This window comes from Sus scrofa, chromosome 9 (genome assembly GCF_054392235.1).
Source record: "Sus scrofa isolate SSC_HxYL_T2T_F1_AM1 chromosome 9, Sscrofa_HxYL_maternal_Yorkshire_Landrace_v2.0, whole genome shotgun sequence".
Lineage (NCBI taxonomy): Eukaryota > Metazoa > Chordata > Mammalia > Artiodactyla > Suidae > Sus > Sus scrofa.
Window position 1 is genome coordinate 96,824,203 of NC_139391.1, and position 13,880 is coordinate 96,838,082.

The 13,880-nt window shown below is 39.6% G+C and overlaps 1 protein-coding gene across 16 annotated transcripts in view; it reads left to right on the forward strand.

Moving 5' to 3' along the window:
• The window catches only part of KLHL7 (kelch like family member 7), a 72,436-nt gene that overhangs the window by 18,113 nt on the left and 40,443 nt on the right, over window positions 1-13,880 (forward strand). For 12 of the 16 annotated variants that reach the window (XR_014815960.1, XR_014815959.1, XR_014815963.1 and 9 more), the window contains 3 exons: window positions 7,707-7,809; window positions 9,238-9,331; window positions 9,876-10,000. Coding sequence is in view for 9 of the 16 variants with exons in the window: in XM_084977226.1 (XP_084833352.1) it covers window positions 7,707-7,809; window positions 9,238-9,331; window positions 9,876-10,000 (322 nt within the window). In the remaining 7 variants the exon portion in view is untranslated. Of the gene's footprint in view, window positions 1-1,618; window positions 1,750-7,706; window positions 7,810-9,237; window positions 9,332-9,875; window positions 10,001-13,880 lie in introns of all 16 variants that reach the window. The other 4 variants (XM_084977230.1, XM_084977228.1, XM_084977231.1 and 1 more) reach the window with 1 other exon arrangement.

Below are 13,880 nucleotides of genomic sequence, written 5' to 3' on the forward strand. Positions count from 1 at the left end.
AATCCATTTGTTCCTTTCAGACAGTCCCCAGTTGAGTTGTTAACACATTTAAGTTGAATATTTCCCTGTCCTATAGAGCTAACATCGTTGAGATCAAACGCCTCTTTTCCTTTTTGGCCCAGATACTTTGCTACCATACTTCTACTAGTGCCTTTGAAAGTCTGTAGACTTTGCCATCGTGGCAATTAAGAAGTCTTTGTGTAGTAATTGCTGCCAACCCTTACCACTCTCAGTAAGGTAATTGCAGTTATGGGGAAGCCCAACATCTAATATAGGCCTGGACTGTGTCTGAGTTATTGGCTTCCCATAATGTGACTTAGTGCTCTTCCTTAGTCTTATCTCCACAAACTTCCCAGGTATGTTTCAGTAGAGCATGTACTATTCCTGTCTTCCCATCAGATCATCTTGCAGATTATTTAATGTTGTATGAAATACACTATTACTGATCTTCCTTTTCCCTTTTCAAATCTATCTGAATTTACTGTAATCACTGGGACTGCTATAACTGTCCCTGTCTTTTGTGGGCAGTCCTTTAATTATGTGTTTGATTTTTTACTTTTAGCTTTAAAAGAATCTTATTTAAAAATTCTTAAAGGGAGTTTCCATTGTGGCTCAGTGGAAACAAACCTGACTAGTGTCCATGAGGATGCAGGATGCAGGTTCAGTCTGTGGCCTTGATCCATAGGTTAAGGATCCAGCATTGCCATGAGCAGTGGTATAGGTTGCAGATGTGGCTTGGATCCCTCATTGCTGTGGCTGTGGTGTAGCCTGGCTGCTGTAGCTCTACTTCGACCCCCTATACTGGGAACTTCTGTATGTCCCACCTGTAGCCCTAAAAAGCAAAAAAGAAAAGGAAAAAAAAAATCCTAGATCAAACTTCTTTCTGAGAGAAGTTATTTGGTCTGCTCTTGAATTCTTTTTTCCCTAGTTACATCTCTTTGGTACATATTACCTTCCTCTAATAAATAACAACAGGAGTTCCCTGGTGGCCTAGTGGTTAAGCATTCAGCATTATCACTGCTGTGGCTTGGGTTCCATCCCTGGCCTGGGAACTTCTGTTTGCCATGGACATAGCCAAAATAAATAAACAAAATAAATAACAAAAGTTATTTTTCCCCCAATTTCATCTTTTAAAGAGCAATTAGACCCAAGTTTATCTCCTTTCCCTTTCAAAGCTGTTTAGCCTAGATTGTCATGTTTCCCTTAAGAAAGAAAATCCCCTTTTCCTTTTTTTTTTTCTTTTTCCCCCTGCTGCTCACGGAAGTTTCTGGGCCAGATTGAACTTGCACCACAGCAGCACCTGGTGCTACAACAGTGACAATGCCAAGTCCTTGACCTTTCTGAGCCACCAGGGACCTTCCTTTAATAATCTAGGTGTGTTCCTTTGTTTTTCTTTCACTTTCCTGCTTGCCTTATTGCTATTATACCTGTTGTTTAAGACCATTGTTCTTTTTCTTGGTTTTCTGAACAAACATGATTTCTAAAGAGGCCTTTTTAAGAATTTTCTCTTAACCTTGGGTTTTTTTATGACTTTTTTGAGACTTTGCTAGTATCTCTCAATCCAAGATGATGATTTATCCCTATATAATAAGGGTTCCATTTACCTTTATCTTTTCAGTGATTTAAATCCACCACCCAACTATAGTTGAATCTGCAGTCTACCCAGGGATTTATACCCAGGGTCAACTTGAAATCACACTGGGAGGGACTGATTGCAGAACCTTGTTGACAAGCTACATAAATTCAAAGGTTAGTCATTCCTCAGTCCTCTCCTTGGATACAATAAAGAATACAGTTTGGAACAGCTGCTTGCATGCTTCCTACTAATAACCAGCACATATTGTTCAAAACTAGAACCTCATACAATGCTGTAGCTGTAAGCTTGCAGAAACCTAAGCTGCCTTTTTCAGTCGTGTCTGGCAAACATAGAGCAAGAGGTCATTCCACTAACACATGCCTAAAGTGATTGCCTGTTTTCAGGTGAGTCTTCCAAACCTAAGGACTCTTCTTACCAGAGCACCTAGTACTTGCAGGCAATACAGCAGCACCACAGTTTCTGTTTCCCTGTGTCTGAGTGTCTATGCATATGGATTTGAGAGGGCCCTCTTCATCTTCTGGTGCTAAATAATTGAGAAGTAGATGTAGGAGACAGATAAATTGATGGTCATGGCAGTATAAAGAACATGGCCTTGACTTGAGCATAAAATTGTCATTTTTTCCCCCCTTAACTAAAATCTTACCCACCCCAATCTGATGCAGAGCAGCTGAGGAATGGAAACAGGCCTCTCCTGCCACAGATAGGGGCAAGCCTGTCCTAATAAATGAGATTCCACTTTAGAGGCAGATTCGTGGAAGAGGAATGAGCTAGGAGGCCTGGCTCTATGTGGTAAGGGACCTACCTCCACCATGCTCCTGCCCATCTGTAGTCACTCTTCCACAGATGGCAGATAGAGAAAAGGATGGGAACTTCCTTCCCAGTACTACCTTCCTCAGAGAAAGAGAGAGTACATTATGAGAGAGAAAGCTATTATTTCTCATAAATTGGTAACAGTTATTCTAATACCATTTTTTCATTTATTAAATCTCTTACCACATTTTTCTTTTGGCTGCACCTGTGGCACATGTAAGTTCCTAGGTTGGGTTGAACATGTGCCACAGCAGCAACCCAAGCTGCTGCAGTGCCAACGATGGATCCTTAACCTGCTGAGCCACAAGGGAACTTCAGCTCACCACATTTTAAAAATTAAACTTTAATTTTTTAAATTTTATTTATTTATTTTTGCTTTTTAGGGCCACACCCGCAGCATATGGACGTTTCCAGGCCAGGGGTTGAATCGGAGCTACAGGTGCCAGCCTACACCATAGCCACAGCAACTCTGGATCCAAGCCACATCTGCAGGCTACACCACAGCTCACGGCGATGCTGGATCCTTAACCCACTGAGCTAGGCCAGGGATCGAACCAGCAACCTCATGGTTCCTAGTCAGATTCATTTCCACTGCACCATGACAGGAACTCCAAACTATAGAGCAGTTTTAGGTTTACAGAAAAACTGAGCAGGATGTGCAGTTTCCATTAATTCCCCTTGCTCCCCTACCCCCACCTGCCCATTTCCCCTATTATTAACATCTTGCCTAAATATGGTGCATTTATTACAGCGAATGAGCCAATATTGTTACATTATTAATCTTAGTGTATGTTAGAGTTCACTGTGTTGTACCTTCTATTGGGTTTTGACAGTTGAATACTGTCATGTATCCACTGTTAGAATATCATACAAAATAGTCTCTCAGCCTTAAACGTTACCTGTGCTCCACCTTCTCACCACATATTTGCAGTGGTATCTTTATCACATACTAAATTCCCATTAATGTAGAGCCCTCAAATTTCTTAGGTTTATTTCTTCACATTTAATTATCTTGTTGCTGCCACGACTGGGATTTTTTTTCCTCATTTGTGTGTTTTTTGATGGCTTATTACTCACATCTGATTGCTTTTTCATATTTTATTTGGCCACCTTACTGACTTTTCTTGTTAATTCTATAGGTGTTAAATTGATTTATCATTAATTTCTTACAGATATGGCTAAAATTTCCAAAACGTTGTGACAGGATATGTATGTATGTTTCAAACTTGAATGAGAATGCATCTTTTATTTCACCATTAAGTATGATGCTTGCTGTTGGTTTCTGATGAATGACCTTCACTATGCAGACACATCATTTGCTTTATTAAAGAATCTCAGAAAATGAGTTTTTAATTTTTTCTTTTGTCTTTTTGTCTATTCTAGGGCCACACCCGCAGCATATGGAGGTTCCCAGACTAGGCGTTTAATCAGAGCTGTAGCTGCCAGCCTACACCACAGCTTACTGCAATGCCAGATCCTTAACCCACTCAACGAGGTCAGGGATCGAACCCACAATCTCATGGTTCCTAGTTGGATTCGTTTCTGCTGTGCCACGAAGGGAACTCCAAATTTTTATTTTATCACACACCCTTTTGTCATATATTTAAGTTTCTCAATGTGAAATTTTTCTTTTAACCTGTCAATATGATAAATTACATTAATATAATTATTCTTGAACCCTCCTTGCATCCCTAAAACAAGAGCCTGCTGGATTCAGTTTGCAAATATTTGACATCTATATATAAGTTCCTAAAAGAAGAAAAAAGTTTAAAGAAAAAATAACCGAAATAGAAAAAGATAGTTTAAAAAAAAAAATGAAGACAGCAAGGAAGCATAATAAATAGCTTTTAAAAAGATGGCATATGTAAGATGAAACATAAATTATCGGTAATAAACAGGAAAGATTCAACTAAATCCTACTAAAAATAATCTTAGATGGTGAGACATTCAGACTAAGATAAATAAAAATCTGTGCTGTTTATGAGAGACTAAAGATTAAGAAGCTGAAAATAATAAATATAAAAAATATAATTCTCTAGCAAATATGGGAGAACATAAACAGAGAAATTGCAGAGTTTTTTGGTTTGTTTAATGCAGTGAAAAATACATTATTCAAAAGGTAGTTTTGTTTGCTTTAAGTTTCTCTTCATTTCACCTGGGACTTGTTACCTCTCATGTTCTTCAAATTACCTGAGTCTCTGTCTCTTCCATTTTCCTGTCGGTGAGGATACACCTTTTCCCCAGAGGATTGATAGTAGGAGGGACCTCTCTCTTTAGGTCAGTCCTATTACTTGTTGAATAGGACCTGCTTTTCTTTCTTTTTTTTTTTTTTTTTTTTTTTTTGGTCTTTTTAGGGCTGCACTCATGGCATAATGGAAGTTTCCAGGCTAGGGGTCAAATTAGAGCTGTAGCTGCCAGCATACATAAGGTACAGCTGCAGCAATGCCAGATCCAAGGTGTGTCTGCAACCTACATGACAGCTCACGGCAATGCCAGATCCCTAACCCACTGAGACCTGGGATCGAACCCTTGTCCTCATGGATAAGGGTTCATTACCACTGAGCCACAACAGGAACTCCAGACTGTTAGCCTATTGTAGTTCAGTCAAATAAATGTACCATGTGGATATAAACAATTGTTATCATTTTACCTCCTCCCACCTGCCTCATACAACATTATTATCCAGCTAGAGATTAACCTTAGACTAAGATTAAATTGTTGAACAAAGATCTCTCTGATTTCTCTAACTTCTTTCAGTGCTTGTAAATTGACTGCACTAACATTCCTACTGCTGAGTATGCCTTTATTATATCGCAGTTTATTATTATTATTATTTTATTTTATTTTTGCTTTTTAGGGCTGAACCTGCAGCATATGGAGGTTCCCTGGCTAGGGGTCAAATCAGAGCTGCAGCTGCCGGCCTGCACCACAGCCACAGCAATGCAGGATCCGAGCCAAGTCTGCGACCTTCACCATAGCTTACAGCATCACTGGATCCTTAACCCACTGAGCCAGGCCAGGGATTGAACCTGCATCTTCATGGATCCCACTCGGGTTCATTTACTGCTGAACCACGAAGAGAACTCCATTTTAGCTTTACATTTTCTGGAACTTCCTGTCAGCAGCCATAGGTGTCTATCTAATTTTGCTTACTATTCTGTCTGTGTTCTTTTTTCTTTGCCTCCCTCCTTTCTTCCTTCCTCCCTTCCCTTCCTTTTCTTTTCTTTTCTTTTTTTTTTCCTTCTCTTAAGCAACTTGATCCAGCTTGTCTGGGTAGTAACCCAATAGTTGGCATGATTTTGCTATCTGATTTTTTAAAATGTAGTTGGCTTACAATGTTGTGCCAGTTTCTGCTATACTACTTGATATTTTTTGATGTGGCAAAATCACCTGAGAGCTATGCCTATTCTATACCCCCCCAAATAAAAGGAAATAAAAATTTTAAAATTTAAGACACTACTGGAATAACAGTAGCTTTAAGTATAATATGTGTATAACTTCTAAGCAGTAATCTATAGGCTTCATAGACAATCTTCAAATAAGCTGTAATTTTTTTTTTTTTTTGTCTTTTTGCCTTTTTCTAGAGCTGCACCTGCAGCATATGGAGGTTCCCAGGCTAGGGGTCTAATCGGAGCTGTAGCCACCAGCCACAGCCATAGCAACATGGGATCCGAGCCGCGTCTGTGACCTACACCACAGCTCACGGCAATGCTGGATCCTTAACCCACTGAGCGAGGCCAGGGATCGAACCCGCAACCTCATGGTTCTTAGTCGGATTCATTAACCACTGAGTCACGACAGGAACTCCTCGAATAAGCTGTAATTTAAGTGAAATTTTGTTCATCTCTTACTCCACTTAATTGGGCACATTTCTCATTCTAATCATTACCATCATATTTGGATTTTTATTGTAAATAGCAATGATTTATTTATCCGAAACTCTGTTTCAGTAAGATACTTAAAATTTGCAAAATTCCACGTCCTCTGAACTATTATTCCATTATTTGGATTTGTAACCGTTTTTTTTTTTTTTTTCACTCTGAAAATATTGTTTGTCTCACATTGTCAGTGCCTGAAAGAGTGTCTTAACACAATTTTTCTCTGATTCAAATCTGTCCACTATATCTTTGACATCATTAAGAAATTGAAATTTTTTTTATAAAAAGGACATTTCTTTTGCCTTGAAATTCATCTTTAAGGGTTCCAGTAAACCTTAAATTTTTTCTTTAATATTCCGCTTTCCCAACATTTTAACTATTTAATCTAGATCTGCCTTCTTTCAGCAACCTAGAGTGAAACATTTAGGCCTTGGTGAGAAATCACAATTTAAAAGCGACTGCTGGAGTTCCCATTGTGGTGTGGTGGAAATGAATCCGGCTAGGAACCATGGGGTTTCGGGTTCCATCCCTGGCCTCACTCAGTGGGTTAAGGATCCTGTGTTGCTGTGAGCTGTGGTGTAGGTTGCAGATATGGCTTGGATCAGGCATATCTGTGGCTGTGGTGTAGGCCAGCAGCTGTAGCTCTGATTCAACTCCTAGCCTGGGAACCTCCATATGCCACGGGTTTGGCCCTAAAAAGCAAAAAAAAAAAAAAAAAAAAAAAAAAGTGACTGTTATCTAGGTCCTATCAGAAGTGCATTTTAAAGAAGTGTCTAAGGAAAGAGCGCTGAGTGGACATTTGGTTCCTCTACTCTGTATATGGAGTTGTTTGTCTTTACAGTTAGATCTGTGAAGGCAGCTTTCTTGGGAAATGAAGTATGCACTCTGCATTTTATCAAGGACAGTTTTTTTTTTTTTTTTTTCTTTTGGGTGCACCTGAGGCATGCAGAAGTTTCAGGGCCAGGGATCAAACTTGCACCACAGCAGCTACCTGAGCCACTGCAGTGACAGCCTGTTGTACCACCAGGGGAACTCCTGTCAAGGACAGTTTTTAAAAAGCAGATTGTTATGTTTGAAAAACCATCAAGGACTGTGAAATTGTCATTTAATGCCCCCATAAAATCTCATCATGAGAACTACATTAGAATTTTAAATTGGCTTCCCCCAAAGATCAGTAGACTTTCTTATCTGATTATAAAGATCTCTTTTTTTTTCCTGACTATTGGTAAGCTTACTGCCAAATTTTGATACAGCGAACTCATGACAGCAACTCTGAGTTCTTCCTAAATAAGTGTTACTTTATAGACAAATTCTGTGTTGGGAAAAGGCTGGATTTAAATAGCAAATACAGATAAAGCATTTGTTTGCTGAGCAAGGCCCATTGAGCCGCTTTTAATTTTATTTATTTCTCTCTTGATTAGAAAACATTGTGTGATGTGATCCTTAAGGTCCAGGAAAGAAAGATACCTGCTCATCGTGTTGTCCTTGCTGCAGCCAGTCATTTTTTTAACTTAATGTTCACCAGTAAGTATCTTAAAGTAAAACATAATATTTTTTCTATGAGAAGTAGGTGGGGTCTAGTTGAGAATATGCCATTTTTCCTAGTTTTAAAAGCACTTACATCTATAGAACAGTGAAGAGATTGAAGAGCAGTCATGGTGATGACTGAGAAAAAGAAAACTGTCCTTTTATTGGCTCTCAAGTCCTGAGGTCTTTTTTAATGGAGATTCAGTATCTGCTTGAATCCTAAGTTTTCTTCTTTTTGGCTGCACCTGTGGCATGTGAAAGTTCTGGGACCAGGAATCGAATCTGTGCCATAGCTGCAGTCTGGTTCACAGGATTCTTTACTTGCTGAGCCACAAGGGGACCTGCCCAGGTTTTTCTTCTTAACCTCAGGTGGAAAGGCAGAGGAGCAGTTAAATCTTGTGGCATTTATTTGCCAAGTTAAAGTAAATACAAATGAAATAAAAACATATCATACTAGAAAGAACCCTAGATTGGGAATTGAGACTTGGACTCAGATCCTGGTTCATCTACTTGGTGCTGTTCATGAGCTTGATAAAGTTATATAATGTGTCCACTTCAAGTTTTCTTTCTTTTTTTTTTTGTATTTTTGTTTGTTTTTGTTTGTTTTGCTTTTTAGGGCCACAATTGTGGTATATGGAGGTTGCCAGGCTAGGGGTCAGGTTGGAGCTACAGCTGCCAGGCTATGCCACAGCCACAGCAATGCCATATCTGAGCCATGCCTACAGCCTAACTCACAGCTCACAGCAATCCAGATCCTTAACGCACTGAGCGAGGTCAGCTATTGAACCCACAACCTCATGGTTCCTAGTAGGATTCATTTCTACTGTGCCATGACGGGAACTCCTTTTTTGTTTTTTTGGTTTTTTTTTTTTTTTTTTTTTTTTTGCTTCTTAGAGCTGCACTCATGGCAAAAGGATGTTCCCAGGCTGGGTGTCAAATTGGAGCTGCAGCTGCTGGCTTACACCACAGCCACAGCAATGCCACATCCTAGCCATGCCTACAATTTACACCACAGCTCAGAGCAAGGCCAAATCCTTAGCCCACTTAGCGACGCTTGAGATCCAACCCACATCCCTCATGGATACTCGTTGGATTCATTTCCACTGAGCCGTGACAAGAACTCCTAAGTTTTCTTTTTAGTGCTCTGGCTTCCTACAAGGTTTTGGGGAAGAATAAGAGCTTTGCTAGTGAAAGCTGAATATATAAACAATTGCCATTGTTCTTGTAGGTTTGTTCTAGCTACATCAGAAGCAATTTGCATTTATGGTAGGAATGTAGGCCTTTCTGGGGTCTTTTCTTTCAGGGAGGTTTCTGTCCTGTTATTTTTCTCATGAGCATTTAGCATGGACAGCCTAGAATGATCTGGTTTCTCAGTTAAACTCACGATAGTACTCGTGTCATTTATGTTTCTTCTCTTTGTATTAGCTAACATGCTTGAATCAAAGTCATTTGAAGTAGAACTCAAAGATGCTGAACCTGACATTATTGAACAACTTGTGGAATTTGCCTATACTGCTAGGTAAGTTAAGAAGGATCATTTGTGCTATAGGAGTAAGGTCGGGATCATCCATCTTTTTTTTTTTTTTTTTTTCTTTTTAGGACCACCCCTGTGGCATATGGAAGTTCTCAGGCTAGGAGTCGAACTGAAGCTATAGCTGCTGGCCTACACCACAGCCACAACAATGCAGAATCCAAGGCACGTCTGTGACCTGCACCACAGCTCACAGCAACACCAGATCCTTAACCGGTGAGGCCAGGAATTAAAACCCTCATCCTCATGGATCCTAGTTGGGTTCATTAACCATTGAGCCACGAAAGGGACTCCTGTTATCTTCCAACTTTAACACCTTGTTAAAGCATTGTAACAAATTGGTATGCTCCAGACTCTTCAGAATAAAAATCTACAAGGGTGGTGGGGAGGGGTTTGAAGATCCATGTTATAGTAATTCAGGGACTGAAAAAAAGTCTAATTTTTTATTTAATTTCAGGGGCTAATAGGATACATTTTATAGTAGCATTTAATAAAATATAGGAAATTAATATTCATTGTAACTTATTTACAGAATTTCAGTCAATAGCAACAATGTTCAGTCTCTGTTAGATGCAGCAAACCAGTACCAGATTGAACCTGTGAAGAAAATGTGTGTTGATTTTTTGAAAGAACAAGTCGATGCTTCAAATTGTCTTGGTAAGAAGTCAGCTTCCTATTTCTTTTAAAAACCAAAACCAAAAAAAACACCTTTAATGTGTATTTTAAAACAGAAAATAAAGCATTGTTATAACTATCCTAATTTAACCATAATGATGTCTACTGCAAATGTTCTTTTCTCTCTCTCTCTCTTTTTTTTCTTTTTTTTTTTTGGCTTTTTTTGGCCGAACCCACAGCATATGGAGATTCCCAGGCTAGGGGTTGAATCAGAGCTACAGCTGCCGGTCTACACCACAGCTGTAGCAACATCAGATCTGAGCTCCATCTGCAACCTACACCACAGCTCATGGCAATGCCAGATTCTTAACCCACTGATCAAGGCCAGGGATCAAACCCACAACCTCATGGTTCCTAGTCAGATTCGTTTCCTCTGTGTGACAGGAACTCCCCAAATTTTCTAGTAATATGCTTTGAGAGGAGGGTAGGGAGTTGCATATTAACCTAGGCAGAAACAAGCCATTAAATACTGTATCAACATTTTCCAAAATGAAAAACTCAATAATGAGTTTTTGTGTATCTAGGAATAGGAGTAAGGATTTACTTCAAGAATGCCAAAAAAGGAGTTCCCGTCGTGGCACAGTGGTTAACGAATCCGACTAGGAACCATGAGGTTGCGGGTTCGATCCTTGCCCTTGCTCAGTGGGTTAATGATCTGGCGTTGCCGTGAGCTGTGGTGTAGGTCGCAGACGCGGCTCGGATCCTGCGCTGCTGTGGCTCTGGTGTAGGCCAGCGGCTATAGCTATGATTAGACCCCTAGCCTGGGAACCTCCATATGCCACAGGAGTGCCCCAAGAAATGGCAAAAAGACCAAGAAAAAAAAAAGAAGAATGCTAAAATGATTCAGTGTTAAAAAAAACTAACATACTTCACTGTATGCTATAGGAAAAAATAAATACTTAAAATCGTAACAACAGTGTTAAAAAATCTAATATACTTCACTGTATATACTAATATGCTATAGGAAAAAATAAATACTTAAAATCGTAACAACAGTGTTAAAAAATCTAATATACTTCACTGTATATACTAATATGCTATAGGAAAAAATAAATACTTAAAATCGTAACAACAGATGCTGAACCCATTTTGTGTTTTCAATATTCATTCTTTTTTTAAAAAAACCTTAAACTGGAAATAAGATAATACCTAGTTAACCTCTATGTGTCTGAACCTATTCTTTTTTTTTTTTTTTTTTTTGTCTTTTGTCTTTTGTCTTTTTTTTTTGTTGTTGTTGTTGTTGTTATTGTTGCTATTTTTTGGGCCGCTCCCGCGGCATATGGAGGTTCCCAGGCTAGGGGTTGAATCGGAGCTGTAGCCACCGGCCTACGCCAGAGCAACAGCAACGCGGGATCCGAGCCGCGTCTGCAACCTACACCACAGCTCACGGCAACGCCAGATCATTAACCCACTGAGCAAGGGCAGGGATCGAACCCGCAACCTCATGGTTCCTAGTCGGATTCGTTAACCACTGCGCCACGACGGGAACTCCTGAACCTATTCTTTACCTGGAAACATGCTGCTATTCAACTTTGTGCTGAAGATTTCCATCAGTGTGGTCAATCAAGAAAAAATAAAGTAACAAAGTTTTCCTTATCGGGCATAATCAAAACAATAGTTGGCGAATTTAAAATTTCATTAAAACAGTGAGTATCCATCGTGGCTGGCCAGAAACGAATCTAATTAGCATCCATGAGGATGCAGGTTTGACCCCTGGCCTCACTCGGTGGGTTATAGATGCAGCATTGCCAGGAGCTGTGGTGTGGGTCTCAGACTTGGCTCGGATCCCGCATTGCTGTGGCTGTGGTGTAGGCCAGCAGCTACAGCTCCAATTTGACCCTTAGCCTGGGAACCTCCATATGCCACAGGCATGGCCCTAAAAAGATCCCCCAAAACCATCCAAAAAACAAAAACAGTGAGTACTTGAATAAGATGTTATCTGCTGAAAGGGTGTTATTTTAATTTTAATGTATAAATATACTACTAATCTGCCAATAGTCCATAGGCTATAGGACCAAGTCTATGATTTGAATACCGGTCCATTGTCTGTCTGTCTTAAATCATACCAATAATCTATGATTAAAAAAATCTGATTTTTTTTTAGGTCCACCAAGGGAACTCCAGATTTTTTTTTAAACTTGTAGTTTCCTTAAGAATTGAGGGAGTTCCGGTGTGGCTCAGCGGTTAACAAGTCTAACTAGCATCCATGAGGACACTGGTTCCATCCCTGGCCTTGCTCAGTGGGTTAAGGATTTGGCGTTGCTGCGAGCTGTGGTGTAGGTTGCAGACTCGGATTGGATCCTGCGATAATAGGGCTGTGGTGTAGGCCAGCGGCTACAGCTCAGATTGGACATCTAGCCTAGGAACCTTCATGTGCCAGCAACATTGCTCATTGCCGATGAGCAAACATTTTAGGCTTTGTGGGCTACCTGTCAAATGTGGTCCTTGTTTTTCTTCCTACTTCTCCCATTTCTGCTTCTCCTATCATTTGGCTTTTTTTTTTTTTTTTTTTTTTTTCCCCCACAACCCATTAAAAGTAAAAAAAAAAACATTTTTAGCTGCTGATTCTGCAGCCAGATGCAGGGTGGATTTGGCTCATGAACAGTATTTTCCTGATGCCTGATACAGAACATTAGTATTCAGTTAGAGGAGAACTTGCCTCCTAAATGGAAAATAAAATAGCTGAATGGAAAATGTGTAGGGTCTCTATGAAGAAAAAAAAATTTTTTTTTGCCTTTCTTTAGGGCCACACCTACAGCATATGGAAATTCCTAGGCTAGGGGTCACATCAGAGCTGCAGCTGCTAGCCTACTCCATAGGTATAGCAACACTGGATCCGAGCCACATCTGCAACCTATACTGCAGCTCACGGCAACACCAGATCCTTAACTCACTGAGCAGGGTCAGGGATCGAACTGGAATAGTCATGGATACTAGTCAGGTTTATTACCTCTGAGCCACAACAGAACTCCAGAAAATTGTTAATTACATTGAAGACCATTTAAAAATTTACATAGATGGATTGAGCTAGAGACTCTCATACTAAGTGAAATAAGTCAGAAAAGAAAGACAAATACCATATGGTATCGCTTATATCTATAATCTTATATACAGTACAATATATTTGCACAGAAAAGAGAATCATGGATGTGGAGAACAAACTTGTCATTGCCAAGGGGGAAGGGGAGGGAATGGGATGGACTGGGAATTTGGGGTTAATAGATGCAAACTGTTGCCTTTGGAATGGATGAGCAATGAGATCCTGCTGTGTAGCACAGGAAACTTTATCTAGTCACTTATGATGGAACATGATAATGTGAGAAAAGAGAATGTACGTATGTATGTGTGATTGGGTCACCTTGCTGTATAGTAGAAATTGACAGAATACTGTAAACCAGCCATAATGGAAAAAAATGAAAATCATAAAAAAATTAAAAATAAAAATATAAGTAGAGATCTATGTCATGTTTTTTTTTTTTCTTTTTACTGCTGCACCTCTGGCATATGCAAGTTTCCAGGCTAGGGGTCAAATCAGAGCTGCAGCAGCAAGTCAATGCCACAGCCACAGCAATGCCAGATCTGAGTTGGATTCTTAACCCACTGAGCCACAATGGGAATTCCCCATGTCATGTTCTTAAGTGGAACTCCTCCATGTTTCGAAACAGTCAGTTGTCCCTAAAGTAATCCAAAAATTAAATCCTAATTGAAATCAGATCAAAATTTTTAACAAGTAGAATATTACCAGCTTATTTTAAAATTTATTTGCAAGAGAAAACGTTTTAAAAGTAGCCAAGAAAAGTTTGAAAAAAACATTGAAGGGGGCCTGTCCTACAAAATGTCAAAATCAGCTACACATAAGGCA